Raw genomic sequence first — 15,536 nt, 5'->3', positions numbered from 1 at the left:
CCGCGGCCCGCGCCCCAGTGCCAGGCCCAGACCTAGCCTAGGCGCGGGAGGCGGCGCGGGGATTAGTGGACCCCTCCCCGGGCGGCGCTCCCCTCGCCCCGCCCGAGGCTGCCAGGACCCCCCCAACCCCCGCCTCCGTCTCCCCCCCGGGCCCCTGCGTGTGGGTGCGGGAGCTTGGTCCCCGCCGTGTCGGGGCTGGGGACTCGGCCTCGCCAGGCGGGGAGCGCACGGCGGCAGGCCGAGGTGCGGGGCGCGCTTGTCAGGGTTGCAGCCCGGCTCGGGTGCGGGGGGTGGGCTCCGCGCTAGGGTGGCCCGGCCTCAGCCCTCGGCCGAGGCCACGGCCGGGCGGGCAGTGCCCGGGCCGGTAACCCGACCCGGCTCCCCGGAGCCGCTCACCCCGCACTGCCGGGCAGGGGGAGGAAGAGGCATGGGGGGAGGGGGAAGGGGAAGGGTGGTGGGTGAGGGGCTGTGGGGAGCGCAGGGCAGAGTCTTGGGGCCGTCTGCGCGGCTCTAGGGCGGCAGCTCGCGGCGCCCCGGAGGAGCCAGCCGCCGGCCTCGCGGGCGTCGAGCCTGCGGCAGGAGGGAGCCCTGGGGCTGCACAAGCTTGGCTCGGGGAGGCAGACCCGAGCTGCTGCCTCCTCCATTTTGTTTCCTGCTCAGCTTGGTCTGTGGTGGTGGTGGTGGTGTGGGTTTGGGGTGCGGCCGGGCAGGGGGTTCACCTGTGGCCACGCCTGCTTGGGGTCTGAGGCTTCGAAGACCCCAACCCAAGCCCCCAGGTGAGCCCGGCGGCAGGAGGGAGGGGTTGCCTTGGCCTCGGGCCGAATCGAGCCGGTTGAGGGCAGGTGCCCAGTGGATGGGGAGCCCGGGCTGTAACCTAAGATGGAGGCCGGGACTGACGCGGACCCGAGCGGGGCTGGCGGGGCGGTTGGACAGGCCTCTCAGGCAGGCCAGGTGCCGCCGGGATTGGGGTTCGAGACCGACAGGGGTGTTGGAACCGTGGTGTGCAGCCAGTGGCCGGCGCAGCGCCCCGAGATAGCTGAGGGGGGATCGCAATGCCACCCACGACGCCCGCAGGCCCGGACACTCCGGGGAGGCGGGCGAGGCCCCTGGGGAGCCTGCTGCAGGCCCCGCCCGGACTGCCGGGCCGGCCCGTAGGCCCGGGCCGCGAGCGGGCGAGCCGGGGGAGGGGAGGGGGCGGCAGCGGCAGCCTTGCTGATTGGGCAGCGCGCTGGCGAGCCCGACTTCACCCGCCCTGAACCCCGAAGAGTGAGGCGAGGGGGCGCGCGAGCGCGCGCGCGCGCGGCGGGGGGAAGGGGTGCGCGCGCACTCGGGGCCCCAGCCGCACGCGGACCGGCGCGAGGCGCTCGGTCGCACGCGCCGCGGCGGGGGCGCGCGCGGTGGGGGTGTGAGGAGGAGGAGGAGGAGGCGGCGGCGGCCGTGGTGGTGGTGGAGGAGGAATAGGCCGGGGCAGGTCGCGCTCGCTGCCTTCTCCCCAGAAGAGAGACGCGGGGGGAGGGGGGTGCGGCGAGCGGCTCCTGTCTCTCCCCACCGCCCCGCTCGCGCCCTAGTGTAATGAGGGTCACCCCCTCCCCCCAGCTGGCCCGGGCGGGGGCGCGGGGCACGGTAACTAGTGCGCTGGGGTGGGCGGCGGGCAGGCGCGAGGAGGAGGAGGAGGAAGAGGGAGGAGGTGGCCGGGCGGGGAAGATGGTGGTGGCCGTGAGGTGAGGGCTTCGGGGGAGGGCCCGGCGTGGCGCGGGGTTGGTGGCCGGCGGCGTTCCAGCCGCGGGCCCCCTTCCCCTCCTCCATCACTACCAGCCGGGCTCAGGCCTAGCTGGCCGGGCTGCCGCAAACTTCCTCCCGGTGCGGCCCGTGCCCCGGCGGCAGCCCGCGCGCACCTCGGCCTCCACCTCCCTTCAGGTAGCTGGCCGCGGGGCGAGGGGCCGGCAGCCCTCCCGCAGCAAACTTTGCTTGCTGCTGAATATTGATGAATTCGATCGGCACGGCCGGGAGGTGGCTGCCGCGGCTGGGGAAGGGATCGCGGCCCGGGCAGGCGGCGTTGGCGGCGTCGGCAGCAGCCATGTTTGTCAAGCCGTAGCAGCAGCAGCTGCTGCTGCTGCTGCTGCTGCTGCTGCTTGCTGCCGCCCAGACTCGGCTTCGCCGGCCGCTCCCCGGCCTCGGAGCGCTGCAGCCGCGGACGGAGCAGGCTTGCAGTCAGGAAGGCAAGCTCGGAGGAGCCCTCCGTGTCGGCCGATTCGCCCGCGGCCTGGGCACGGTTGCTGCAAAGGGCTCGGGCGCCGGCTGGGCGCGGGGTGCAGCGCTATTGTGACCGCTGCGCCCGAGCGAGCTAAGAAGGAGGAGGGGTGCCTTTTTGTGCTGCGTCCGGGAGAGCCCCCCACCCTTCCTCCTGAACCCCACAGCCCCCTCCCTTGCGACAGATCGGGCTGCTGGACCCGGACCGGGAAGCGGGGAGGATGATTCCTGTTTGAGATTTGGGAATTTTGACTGCCTATGGGATTTTAATTTTAGTTCAGCCCAAGTGTCCACCAGTCTGCAGCGCAAGGGGGGAAAAAGGGCGGGGGGAGGACACGGGCTGTTTCCATGTGGCAGGATCAGCCCGGCTCCGGGAAGATGGAGTTTGCTGAGGCTCACCGTGGCCATTTTTCCATGGTCAGTCGGGAGAACTTTTTCCGCCCTTGGAAGTGCAGCAGAAAGGCATAGAGGCCACTAGGCCCTGAAAAGTGGCTGCCATTTTGAAGAGGAGAGTCAGAGGATGGCTTGTTCACTCAGTTTAATTGCTGTGTTTTTGGATTCCAGGTTGATGCCAGCCCAGGATGGATCAGACCTGTGAACTACCTAGAAGAAATTGTCTGCTGCCCTTTTCCAAGCCAGTGACTTTAGATGTCTCTGAAGACAAGGACAGCCCTTTCGGTAATGGTCAATCCAGTTTTTCTGAGCCACTTAATGGGTGTACTATGCAGTTGTCGCCTGCCAGTGGAACATCCCAAAATGCTTATGGACAAGATTCTCCATCTTGTTACATTCCACTGCGGAGACTACAGGATTTGGCCTCCATGATCAATGTAGAATATTTAAATGGGTCTGCTGATGGTTCAGAATCCTTCCAAGACCCTGAGAAAAGTGATTCAAGAGCTCAGTCGCCCCTGAGGCCTGGCGGTCCAGCAGCACTTGCTGTGAAACAGGAACCCCGTGCTAATAACTCCCCTGAACTCCAGGGAGGAGTTACAGAGACTACCAAGAGTGGCTTTCCGCACTTTGAGAATTTTACTGGTGTGGACGATGCAGATGTAGAATCTGAAATGGACCCAGAACAGCCAGCCCCAGAGGCTGAAAGGATAGCGGAGACTCAGAGCAATGCCACCTGCACTGCTGAGCCTAAATCAGAGCATGATGTAAAAGTGGCCGTGGAAAGTGAACGAGACGGCACGGCCGGGAGTAGACCCGGTGCAGTCGATTCGCCATTCTTGCCATTAGCTCCTCAGACCGAGACGCAGAACAATAAGCAAAGGAGTGAAGTGGACGGCAGCAGTGAAAAAGCCCTTCTCCCAGCCCCTCTTGCTCTAGGAGATGCAGACCTTCCCCTAGAAGAGCAATTAAACTCAATAAATTTATCTTTTCAGGATGATCCAGACTCCTCCAGTACCAGTACATTAGGAAACATGCTAGAATTACCTGGAACTTCATCATCAGCCACTTCACAGGAATTGCCATTTGTAAGCAGTTTTTGGTACAACTTACATATGTGCATTATGTATCTATTTAGGCCTCAGAAAGGGAAACAGCTAGCTTGTCTTGGGTTGCTTATTGGTTCAAGCTGAAAGCCTGTTGCTAAATGATAAGTTTTTTGGGGAGAAAAATTTTACTGTGGTTTTTACATTTATCTCTATGCGAGTTTGATTCTTTTGCAGCTTTTCCCAAATAATGCTCTATTGAAGACTAGCTAAAGTGTTAAAACTTTTCAAGACATTTGATTGAATTCAGATGCAGTTTTGCAGCGTGGAAGTATATTTCTTTCATAAGCTTTCCAAAACTAGAGGACTTTGGCCTGTCCTAAGTCAGGAGTGCAGGCAGCCCAGCGTTGCTGGGAGTCAGCCCTCTTTCCCGACACATTCTTGGCTTAGTCGGTGGGGTGACTCCTGGCGCCGGCTGAAGTGCTTTTGGGCACAGATTGAAAGTGATGAAGATGAGAAGGCTTCCTTGGGCATCAGTCAACATTTAAATTAGGCTGGTTTTTCTGAACTCCTGTCCCGGAGGTACAGCATCCTGTGCTTCTGCTAACTGCTCTCGTCTGGAACCTGTTCTCATGTTGCATCTAGCATTGTAAATACACAGGTGTGTGCTTAGACACGCAGAAAATCTGAGTTTCTGGTCTTTACAGAGTGTTGTAGAGGGTGGAAAACTGCAGTTTTACAAATTGGAACATAGGATTTCTTGAACTTCTAGTGAGCTAAATGATCAATTCCTCTTGGGCTTCTCATCACCTGTAAAATCGGAATCCTATGAAATTTCAGCTTTCCAAATTTGATCCCAATTTTGTTTTTTCCCAAACATATTGTCACGTAGACGGTAGTGTTACTAACGAAGGTGTTTTTTTTTTTTTTTTTTAATGGGATGGAGGGGAGCCGGAGCTGCCTCACAGATAACTGTAACTGCTTGTAGAAGAAAAAGTTGGAAGTGCATTGAACTTCTTGCATATCCCTGCTGTTCTTCCGAGTCACAGGGGAGAATGTGGGCGTGTCACTTCGTGTGGATTCCCGTGTTAAGTAGGTGTTAGTAGTTCTGGGTTTCTTAGCTTGGCAGTTACAGATTTTAAAAATCTGCTTTGGTGGCTGTCTCAAGGCTGTGCTAGAGAAGTTAGTTTGGAAGCTGTTGTGAAAACCTAGCGGTAGTCAGGACATACTTTGGGTTTCCTGTTGAAATTTATTGCTTCTGTACATGTGTATATCGTTTTCTCACTGTCTTAATGTATAAATTTAGATCTGAGGATGGAGATGGTGTTTTCTTTGAAAGCATACAAAGCCTGTTGGGCTCTTATCAGCACGATGTTAGTGGAATCTTTTTTTTTTAAGCAATTGAAAATATTGCAGCCTGTAGGTGTTTGTTACGTGTTTAACAGGGAACTTAACAAAGTGTGTTTATGTATATATAAATGTATATGTGTGTGTGTGTGTGTATGTATTTCTTTTTCAAGGACAGCATCTAAATTGTTCAAAGATTTTATGGACCTGAAGTAACAAGCATCGAACGTTTTCTTTTGGTCTTTAATTCAAGGTTGTGATTGAGAATGGATTTATTTTTGTCTTTGAAAAAAAATTTTTTGAGGATTTATTTATTAGAAAGGCATGGTTACAGAAAGAGAGGGAAACGCTGATTTTTCTCTTGGTTCGCTCCCCAGGTGGCTGCAGCTGCCATGACTGGGCTGGGCTGCAGCAGGAGTGTAAACTAATTGGGTCTTTGTAGGTGGCAGGGACCCGAGTCTTGGGTTGTCTTCCGCTGTGTTCCCAGGCCTTTAGCAAGGAGCTGAATCCGAAGTGGAGCAGCCAGGACCCTGGCACCCGTAGTTGGGATGGCAGGCGGCTTCAGCTGCTACGCATGCCAGCTAGCCCCAATTCTTTTGAAAAAAAAAATTTTTTTTAAAGACTTATTATTTTTATTGGAAAGGCAGATTTAAAGAGAGAAGGGGCCAGAGAAAGATCTTCCATCTGCTGGTTTACTCCCTAAGTAGCTATGATGGCCGGAGTTGAGCTGATCCAAACCCAGAAGCCAGAAACTTCCTCTGGGTCTCTCAACGCAGGGTTCCAAAGCTTTGTGCCATCCTCTGCTGCTCTTCCAGGACGTGAGCAGGAAGCTGGAAGGGAAGTGGAGTAGCCAGGACACAAACCTGTGCCCATATGGAATCCCAGGATGTGCAAAGCTAGGATTTAACCACTGAACCATCATGCTGGGCCCACTGTGGAAATTTTTCTGAGGACTTAAAAAACAGTGAACATCAGATTACAAATTTAAGTCAACATCATAGCTTGGAAAGGAGTAGTTAATAGTTCTAAAGTATTCATGTATTCATAGTTGGTTTAAATCCATCAGTACAGCAGATGTGGGTCCTATGCTGTAGCCTGGAAATCTTAGAACATTTTCTGCAAATGTTGTTTATCCTGCCTGTAATATTATGACAGAAAACAATTCTCTTGGCTGGGGTGAAAGTAGTAGTTAGGGCTGTGGACCCCATCTAGGACTGGTGGAAGGTGCCGTTTTCTGGGTTTTGTGTGTCTCACATAGTCTGTCTGCCGTGGGGAAGGAGCAGCCCTTGCCTCTGGGCCTCCTGTGCTCTTCAACCATCTCTGCATTTAGTGAGGAGCAGTGATCGTTACGGTTTATAATCCTGACCTTGTTCTTTTGTGTTTAATTGGGTGGGTACCAGCTAATGCTGCCCTGTGCACAAAACCTTGATGCCCTGTGCATGGTAGGTGTATGAGAAAATCTTAGCAGTGTTGGTCCCAGAGCTGCAGCTCATTAAGTAGTTTTGTGTGATTTGTATTGCTTCATTGGGTCATTGTTTGTAGTAAAGAGAGATGCAGAAGACATAGGGCAGCTTCTGCTGGAGGCAAGACCGAGCTCTTGAGATCAGAATTAGCCCTTGCTCTTTTTTTTTTCTTTTTTCTTCTTTTTCTTTTTAAAGACTGACTTTATTTGGAAGAGAGTGGGATATGCAGAGAGCTCTTCCATCTGCTGGTTCTTCCCAGTTGACCACAATGCCAGGGCTAGGCTGGACCAGAACCTTCTTAGCAGCTCGGTACATTCTTTCTGATTTACGTATTTTATGGAGATTTTTTTTATTCCCCATCATCTGCATGACTTTGGGCCTCCCCAAGGTTCTTATGCAGTGGTCTGACATACATTTTATACTGGTGGTCCTCCAAGGTCTGTTTGGTTCATTGAATTTGTGGGGCAATGAATGAAGCCTAGAACTCTTGAGGTTTCGGGGGTGCATTGGCACTTGAACTTGGTCTTGGTTGAGTTGGGTGTGTTTGGTTTGGAGGGCATTTTGGATGTGAAGAATTCAAGGAGTATGATGTTTTTAGGGGATTACGTGCTGGAGACCGCTTGGGTTAAATGGTGTAGTCAACCCACAGAGCCTCGACGTCCAGCCCGAGGCGTTTGTTAATGAGGGGAAATGGTGCCATCCTCAGCAGGCTGTTCTGATGGTAAAGATTTAGCAGAATCATTACCAGGAAGAATAAGTGTAAAAGATGATTTCAAAGGGAGAATAGCAGTGGTTCTTTGGGGTTGCCTGTCGCAGAGGCCAAGATTGGAGAACGGTGTTGGAAGGCGAGGGGTGGGTACCTGTGACGCCTTGTAACGTTGGTGCCTGAGAAAGGCATGGCTCTCCGGAGATGTCTCTGTATCCCCATCATCTCAAACATTCTCATCCCCCCTCAGTCCCTCAGAGCTTCCTTCCTTTCTCTGAACCACTCCCCCTGGCTGGGGACTTTCTTTTTGTCGTTAGGATTATTTAGAGGGAGACTGGGAACACTTTCATTTGCTGATTCTCTTCCAGATCTCCGTGTCCTGAGGCCCTGGCTTGGGGCCACACCTGCAAGCAGGCCTTGTGAATGCCAGGATCCCTGCTGGGCCCCCTGGGGCCCGAATTGTCAGCTGAGGGCCAGGGGCAGAGGCCACCAGGAAAACTCCCCTTGTGATGTGGAATACGCGATAGGCACATCTTAGCTAGCCCCTCCACAGCCAGGCCAGAGACCTGAGGGAGCTGGTTTCAGTAATTCTTTCTCCATGAAGTTTTCATTCTCTGTCCCTCTACTATATCACTTTTTTCTGCCTAAAACAGGTGGTGGCGTCATTCTAAATGAACCTTCTTGTAGCCTGCAACAACCGGGGATGGGCCAGGCTGAGCCGGTGAACCTAGAGCGGCATCCTTCCATGTGGGCTGCAGGACCCAATCTCCTAAGCCAGCACCCACTGCTTCCCTGGCTACTGTGGCAGGAAGCTGGACTGGAAGACGGAGCAGCCTGCAGTCTAATATAGTCAGCTTAACTTGATACTTTGTGGTGCCTGTCAGTAACTGATGAGTTTGTTGCGAGTCATCTACTTTACTCTGTGGTTTTGTGAGTGTATCTTGTACCGTGCTGAAACCATGCTTTTATAAACTAACCTTAGCAGATTGAAAGCATTTCTTAAGATAATTTTTATTGTTTTTTTGATACAATTTAATTGCCTATGGACTCTCCCCTCCCCCTCCCAAAATTCCCTTCCCTTCCCCTCCGGCCCTTCTCTCTAGAATCATAATGTGAAAGCATTTTGGCTACCAGCCTTTCAATAGACTTTATTTGAAAGAGAGAGGGAAAAACTGACAGGTGAGGGCTGTGGGATATCCATCAGCTAGGTGCATAATCTACATCACTCAACAGATGTGAGTAATGGCTGGTCGGAAGACAGTCAGGAATTCAGTCTAGGTCTCCTACATAGGTAAAAGAGATTAGGGATTTCTTTCTGCAAAGTAAGAGAAGGAGAGACAGAGAGGAAGATCTTCCGTCCGATGATTCACTCCCCAGGTAGCCGCAATGGCTGGAGCTGTGGCAATCCGAAGCCAGGAGCCAGGAGCTTCTTCCAGGTCTCCTACATGGCTGCAGGGTCACAAGGCTTTGGGCCGAGCTCGATGACTGCTTTCCCAGGCCACAAGCAGGGAGCTGGATGGGAAGCGGGGCTGCCTGGATTAGACTCGGCACCCATATGGGATTCTGGTGTGTCCAAGGCGAGGACTTTAGCCTCTAGGCTAATGCACCAGGAAAAGCAGTCAAGGACTGGCTTGGGATTGGAGCAGTTGTGGCTATTGCGGTCACTTGGGGAGTGAATCAGTGGACAGAAGATCTTCTTCTCTGTCTCTCCTCCTCTGTATATCTGACTTACCAGTAAAAATGAATAAATCTTAAAAGAGAAAAAAAAATACTTTTTGAAAGGTAGAGTTAGAGACAGAAAGAATCTTCTGTTTGCTGGTTCACTGCCCAAGAGGCTGCAGTGCCCAGGGCTGGGCCAGGGTGAAGCCAGGAGCTTATTTAGGTCTGCTGCTTTGTTGCAGGGGCCCAAGCACTTGTGTGATCCTCTGCTGCTTTCTCAGGCGCGTTAGCAAGGAGCTGGCTCAGCAGTGGCATCTGGGACTTGAGTTGGCACCTATCTGGGATCCCACTATGCCACAATGCCAGCCCAGAAGTTAATGTGCTTGAGTCATTTGCTGCTCCCTCCCAAGTGCCTTAGCAGGGAGACAGATCCGAAGTGGAGTAGCCAGGACTTGCAGCGGTGCTGGTGTTGGAAGTGCTCGCCTCCCAGACAGAGGGGTAACTCTTGCAGTGCAGTGGTCACCTTTGGAAGCTTTTTTCTTTCATCTGTTTAACTGCCTGCTGTCTCTTTAAAAACAAAATGAAAAAGAAACAAGATTTTTACTTTTTTTTTAAGATTTATTTATTTATTTTTATTACAAAGTTAGATACGCAGAGAGGAGGAGAGACAGAGAGGAAGATCTTCCGTCCTATGATTCACTCCCCAAGTGAGCGCAACGGCCGATGCTATGCTGATCCAAAGCCAGGATCCAGGAACTTCTTCTGGGTCTCCCACACAGGTGCAGAGTCCCAAAGCTTTGGGCCGTCCTCGACTGCTTTCCCAGGCCACAAGCATGGAGCTGGATGGGAAGTGGAGCTGCTGGGATTAGAACCAGCACCCACATGGGATCCTGGCATTCTCAAGGTGAGGACTTTTAACTGCTAGGCCACTGCGCAGGGCCCAAGATTTTTACTTTCACTTATTTTAAAGAATTAAAGAAAGAGGGAGAGACAGAGTCTTCTGTTTTTTAGTTCACTCTCCAAATGGCTGCAACCACCAGGACTGTCCAGGCTGAAGCCAGGAGCCTGGAGCTTCTTGCAGGGGCCCAAGCACTTGGATCTTTTGCACGGATTTCCTAGCCACGATAGCAGGGAATTGGATCTGAAGCAGGGCAACTGGGTCTGTAACTGGTGCTCACGTAGGGTGCCAACATTTGTAGGTGGAGGCTTAACTCATTACCCTACCATACCAGTCCCTGTGTCTCTCTCTTTAAAGAAGATTTGTTCATTTGAAAGGCAGAGTGAGAGAGAACTTGCATCCTATGATTCACTTCTCCAATGCCCATAGTGGGGGCTGAATCAGGCTGAAGCTGAGAGCTAGGATCTCTGGGTCTGCTAAATGTGCGTCAGGAACCCAGGTGCTTGGCCCTTCAACTGCAGTCTCCCAGGCACGCTGTCAGGAAGTTGGGTCAGCATGAAGTAGCTGGACTTGAACCAGGCCTTGTGACGTGGCATACAGGCATCAGGCACCAGCTTGACCTGCTGCACCACAGAGCCGACTGGTGCTTTTTGTTTAAGCTCCTCTAGTTTCGTGAATTTGCTTTGCTGCTCTGCTGTGTGAAATGGTTGGCTTTTTCTGAGACCTGGCTCACGAGCCTTAGACCAGGAAACGTGAATCGCCAACTGAACTGCTCTTCCACTCATGTCGTATGTGATGAAAATGTAGCATTTTCATTTTGAACCCATCTCTTATTGCCAAGTGTATATTTCTTGCAGTGTTAATGATCATGTTCATCTCAGGGCCAGAAACCTTGTAGTCACTTGCTCATTTACGTGATTAAAACCCATGGCTGCGCTGCCTCTGCCAGCACTGCTGGTATAGGACAAAAAGAGATAGGCTGTGCGTCTACGAAACTGCCCTGCACGGCAAAGGCAAGCATAAACAATGGCAGTCCAGAATCCTAAGTGGTCTGGTTGCCAAGTATTCCAGAAGTTAGGCCTGGAATCATTAGGAAGGAGTTTACAGAGTCGTTATTTATAATGTTGGCAGTTCAGGCATATCCAGGTGGCAAGAAATTCTTTTGAGAGGAACCTGGGGGGAATGGGGTTGTAAGTTTGCAAAGGTGTAGTGATAGGTCCATATGCTTTAATATTTACATGTATTTTTAGTTTTTATTTATTTGAAAGGTAGAATTACAGAGAGGGAGATAGGGCGTGTGGGAGTGTGGTGGCAACTGATCTTTTCTGTGTTGATCATTTCCGAAATGGCTGTAACACCCAATATTGGGTCAGGCCAGGAACCTGGAACTCCATCTGGGCCCCCACCTGGGTGGCCAGTGCTGACAGTCTGTGACCGTCCTCTGCTGCTTTCCCACGTACCTTAGCAGGAAGCTGGATTGGAAGTGGAGCAGCTGGGACTCAAAACTGGTATTCATGTAGGATGTCAGCATTAGAGACGATGGCTTAATGTGCTAAGCTACCATGATGACCCCTAGAGCTGATTCTTACGCTATTGCTAAGTTATGCCAGTTCTATTGGTCTTTCATTTTCTTCATTTACATTGTATTATAAGGTCTTTATCACTGGTCTTAATTTAGTTTTTGTGTGTGTGTGTGTGGCATTCTATTCCGTATGAGATTACTTCCTGTCACCAAAATGAGAAATACTGGGTCTTTTTTTCCCTTTTTCTGAAAGCTTTATTATTTTTTTAATTGCAAAGTCAGATTTATACGTATAGAGGAGGAGAAACAGAAATATCTTCCTTCCGATGATTCACTCCCCAAGTGACTGCAACGGCCAGTGCTGCGTGGATCCGAAGCCAGGAGCCAGGAACTTCCTCCAGGTCTCCCACGCAGGTGCAGGATCCCAAGGCTTTGGGCTGTCCTTGAATGCTTTCCCAGAAGCAGGGAGCTGGATGGGAAGCAGGGCTGCTGAGATTAGAACCGGCGCCCATATGGGATCCCAGTGTGTCCAAGGCGAGGACTTTAACCGCTGACCATGGCGCTGGGCCCTTAAAGCTTTATTTTTAGGGGCAGGCATTGTGGCACAGCAGGTTAAGCCTTCACCTGAGGTACATGTTCCAGTGTAGGACTACATCCTTGGGAGACAGCAAATGATGCCTCTGCCACCTGTGTGTCTTCCCACATGGAGTTCTGGCCTTCTGAGCTTTTGTCTGACTCGGGCCTGGCTGTTGCAGGCGTTGGAAGTGTGATCCAGTGGGTGAAGATCTCTTTGTCTGTTGCCTTGCATTTTAAGTGGATGGAAATGAAAAATAATAATTAAAAAAAATCCTTCATTTTCTGTGCCTAACTCCTCACCATTTTCCTGACAAAAAGCAAATTAAGTTACTGTTAGGGCCCAGCTTGGTGGCCTGGCAGCTAAAATCTTCGCCTTGTACACACTGGATCCCATATGGTTACTGGTTCTAATCCCAGCTGCCCAAATCCCCATTCAACTCCTGCTTATGACCTGGGAAAGCAGTTGAGGAAAGCCATGGGACCCTGCACCCGCGTGGGAGACCCGGAAGAGCCTCCTGGCTTCGGATCGGCATAGCATCGGCCGTTGCGCTCACTTGGGGAGTGAATCATCGGATGGAAGATCTTCCTCTCTGTCTCTCCTCTCTGTATATCCACCTTTCCAATAAAAAAATAATAAAAATAAATCTTTAAAAAAAAAAGATTTATTTATTTTTATTGGAAAGGCAGATACAAGAGAGGAAACAGAGAAGAAGATCTTCTGTCCGCTGATTCACTCCCGACATGGCCACAATGGCTGGAGCTGAGCTAATCTCAAGCCAGGAGCCAGGAGCTTCTTCCAGGTCTCCCACACAGGTGCAGAATCCCAAAGCTTTGGGCCGTCCTTGACTGCTTTCCCAGGCCACAAGCAGGGAGCTAGATGGGAATTGGGGTCACTGGGATTAGAACCAGCACCTGTGAGGCCTGGCGCAGTGGCCTAGCGGCTAAAGTCCTCGCCTTGGATGTGCCAGGATCCCATATGGGTGCCAGTTCTAATCCAGGCAGCCCTACTTCCCATCCAGCTCCCTGCCTGTGGCCTGGGAAAGCAGTCAAGGACAGCCAAAGCTTTGGGACCCTGCACCTGTGTAGGAGACCCAGAAGAGCTCCTGGCTCCTGGCTTCGGATCAGTATAGCACCGGCTGTTGTGGCCGCTTGGGGAGTGAACCATGGGACAGAAGACCTTCCTCTCTGTCTCTCCTCTTCTCTGTATATCTGACTTTGTAATAAAAAATGAATCTTTAAAAAAAAAATAAAAAAACCAGTACCCATATGGGATCCCAGTACATTCAAGGCAACAACTTTAACCGCTATGCTCTTATGCTGGGCCTGTGAGGTATTTTTTAATATATGTGTTTTCTATCCTGTACCATTTAGATCTTTTTTTTCCCCTCCGAGATTTATTTATTTGCTTGAAAGGCAAAATTAGAAAAAGAGAGACTGTGAGAAAGAGAACAAACTTCCGTCTGTTGCTTCACTCCCCAATGGCCACAATGGCTGGGGCCTGAAGCCAAGAGCTTCTTCTGGTCTCCCATGTGTGTGGCAGGGGCCCAAGCCTTGGGCCATCCTCTGCTGTTTCCAGGCAGATAGGCAGGAAGGTGGATCTCGGTCAGAAGTGAATAGCTGAGACTTGAACTGGTACCCCTGTGGGTCCATAGCTGTAGGTGATGCCTTAACCCACTGTGCCACAGTGAAACCACCCCACTTCTGTTTTCTTCCTCCATCCTTCCTTTTCTTTGCTTTCCTTTCCTCTTGTCCCCTTCTCTCTCTCTCTCTTTCTCTCCCTCTCCTTCCCTCTCTTCTTGATTTATTATTTTTATTGGAAAGGCAGAGTTACAGAGAGCGAGAATGAGAGACAGAGATCCAACTGCTGGTTTACTCCTAAAATAGCTTCAACAGCCGGAGTTGAGCCATGCTGAAGCCAGGGGCCAGCAGCTTCTCATGGGCCTCCCACCTGGGTGCGGAATCCAAGTCCTTGAGCCATCCTCCACAGCTTTCCCAGGGCACAGGCAGAGAGCTGGATTGGAAGTAGAGCAGCCGGGACGTGAGCCAGCATCCGTGTGGATCCTGGAGCCATAGGTGGAGACCAGCCTTCCTCACCGGGACGCCCGCTCCCACCATCTACACTTTTAGTAGCACTGTGTGAGTAATCCAGAGTGCCTGCATCCTTATCAGCAGTCAGTGTTGTCAATTTTGTCTTGTTTTTCAAGAAGGTTTATTTATATATTTATTTCAAAAATCTGGGCCTGGCGGTGTGGCCTAGCAGCTAAAATTCTCGCCTTGGACTTGCCAGGATCCCATATGGGTGCCGGTTCTAATCCCGGCACCTCCACTTCCCATCCAGCTCCCTGCTTGTGGCCTGGGAGAGTGGTCGAGGATGGCCCAAAGCCTTGGGACCCTGCACCTGCGTGGGAGGCCTGGAGGAAGTTCCTGGCTCCTGGCTTTGGATTAGTGCAGCACCGGCTGTTGTGGTCACTTGGGGAGTGAATCATCGGAGGGAAGATATTTCTCTCCTCTTTGTATATCTGACTTTCCAATAAAAATAAGTAAATCTTAAAAAAAAAAAAAATCGAGTGACAGCTCATGTTTACTTCCCAAATGCCCACAATAATAAGGGCTGGGACTGGGTGGAATCAGGAGTGAGTAGTTCCATCTTAGTGTCCCATGTGCTGGCAGGCAGCCAAGCCCTTGGCATTATCTTCTGATTTCTCAGGTGAATTAGCAGGAAGCACGATCAGAAGTGGAGCAGCTGACCCAGTATAGTAGCGTAGTGGCTAAAGGCCTCACCTTGCATTCGCCGAAATCCCATATGAGTGCTAGTTTGTATCATGGCAGCTCCACTTCCCATCCAGCTCCCTGCCTGTGGCCTGGGAAAGCAGTCGAGGACGACCCAAAGCCTTGGGACCCTGCACCCACGTGGGAGACCCGGAAGAAGCTCCTAGCTCCTGAACTGGTGCTCATGTGGGATGCCAGCACTGCAGGCAGAGGCTTTACTTGCAGTGTTGCCCTCCTCTTAGTTTTTCCTTTTTTAATAGCCTAAGTTTTTTTTGTTTATTTTGGGCCTGGTTGCGTGGCCTAGCTGCTAAAGTCCTCACCTTGACCGTGCTGGGATCCCATATGGGCGCCAGTTCTAATCCCGGCGGCTCCACTTCCCATCCAGCTCCCTGCTTGTGGTTGGGAAAGCAGTCGAGGACAGTCCAAGGCCTTGGGACCCTGCACCTGTGTAGGAGACCCGGAAGAATTCCTATCTCCCGACTTCGGATCGGCATAGCACTGGCTGTTGCGCTCACTTGGGGAGTGAATCATCGCACGGAAGATTTTCCTCTCAGTCTCTCCTCCTCTCTGTATATCTGACTTTCCAATAAATAAATAAATCTTTAAAAAAATTTTTTTAAATTTTTATTGCAAAGTCAGATATACAGAGAAGAGGAGAGACAGAGAAGAAGATCCTTTGTTTGATGGTTCACTCCCCAAGTGACAGCAATGGCCAGAGCTGATCCAAAGCCAGGAGCCTAAGTGTCTTTCAGGTCTCCCACACGGGTGCAGGGTCCCAAGGCTTTGGGCCGTCCTCGACTGCTTTCCCAGACCACAAGCAGGGAGCTGGATGGGAATCGGGGACCCCGGGATGAGAAGCAGCACCCATATAGGATCCTGGTTCGTTCAAGGCGAGTACTGCGCCTGC

At 51.8% G+C, this 15,536-nt stretch overlaps 1 protein-coding gene across 6 annotated transcripts in view; it reads left to right on the top strand.

Moving 5' to 3' along the window:
• Positions 1-453: 453 nt before the first annotated feature.
• Positions 454-15,536, top strand: part of NSD1 (nuclear receptor binding SET domain protein 1) — a 101,518-nt gene continuing 86,435 nt past the window's right edge. Inside the window, exons 1-3 of one of the 6 annotated variants that reach the window (XM_041004570.1) lie at positions 454-776; positions 2,815-2,928; positions 3,639-3,731. In XM_041004570.1, coding sequence (XP_040860504.1) covers positions 2,899-2,928; positions 3,639-3,731 — 123 coding nt within the window. In that variant the 5' untranslated portion in view covers positions 454-776; positions 2,815-2,898. Of the gene's footprint in view, positions 777-1,439; positions 1,624-1,780; positions 1,918-2,814; positions 3,732-15,536 lie in introns of those variants that run through there. The other 5 variants (XM_041004488.1, XM_041004296.1, XM_041004223.1 and 2 more) reach the window with 5 other exon arrangements.

This window comes from Ochotona curzoniae, unplaced genomic scaffold (assembly GCF_017591425.1).
Source record: "Ochotona curzoniae isolate NIBS_2020 unplaced genomic scaffold, NIBS_Ocur_1.0 contig_1, whole genome shotgun sequence".
Taxonomy (NCBI): domain Eukaryota; kingdom Metazoa; phylum Chordata; class Mammalia; order Lagomorpha; family Ochotonidae; genus Ochotona; species Ochotona curzoniae.
This window is presented reverse-complemented; position numbering and strand designations above follow the sequence as displayed.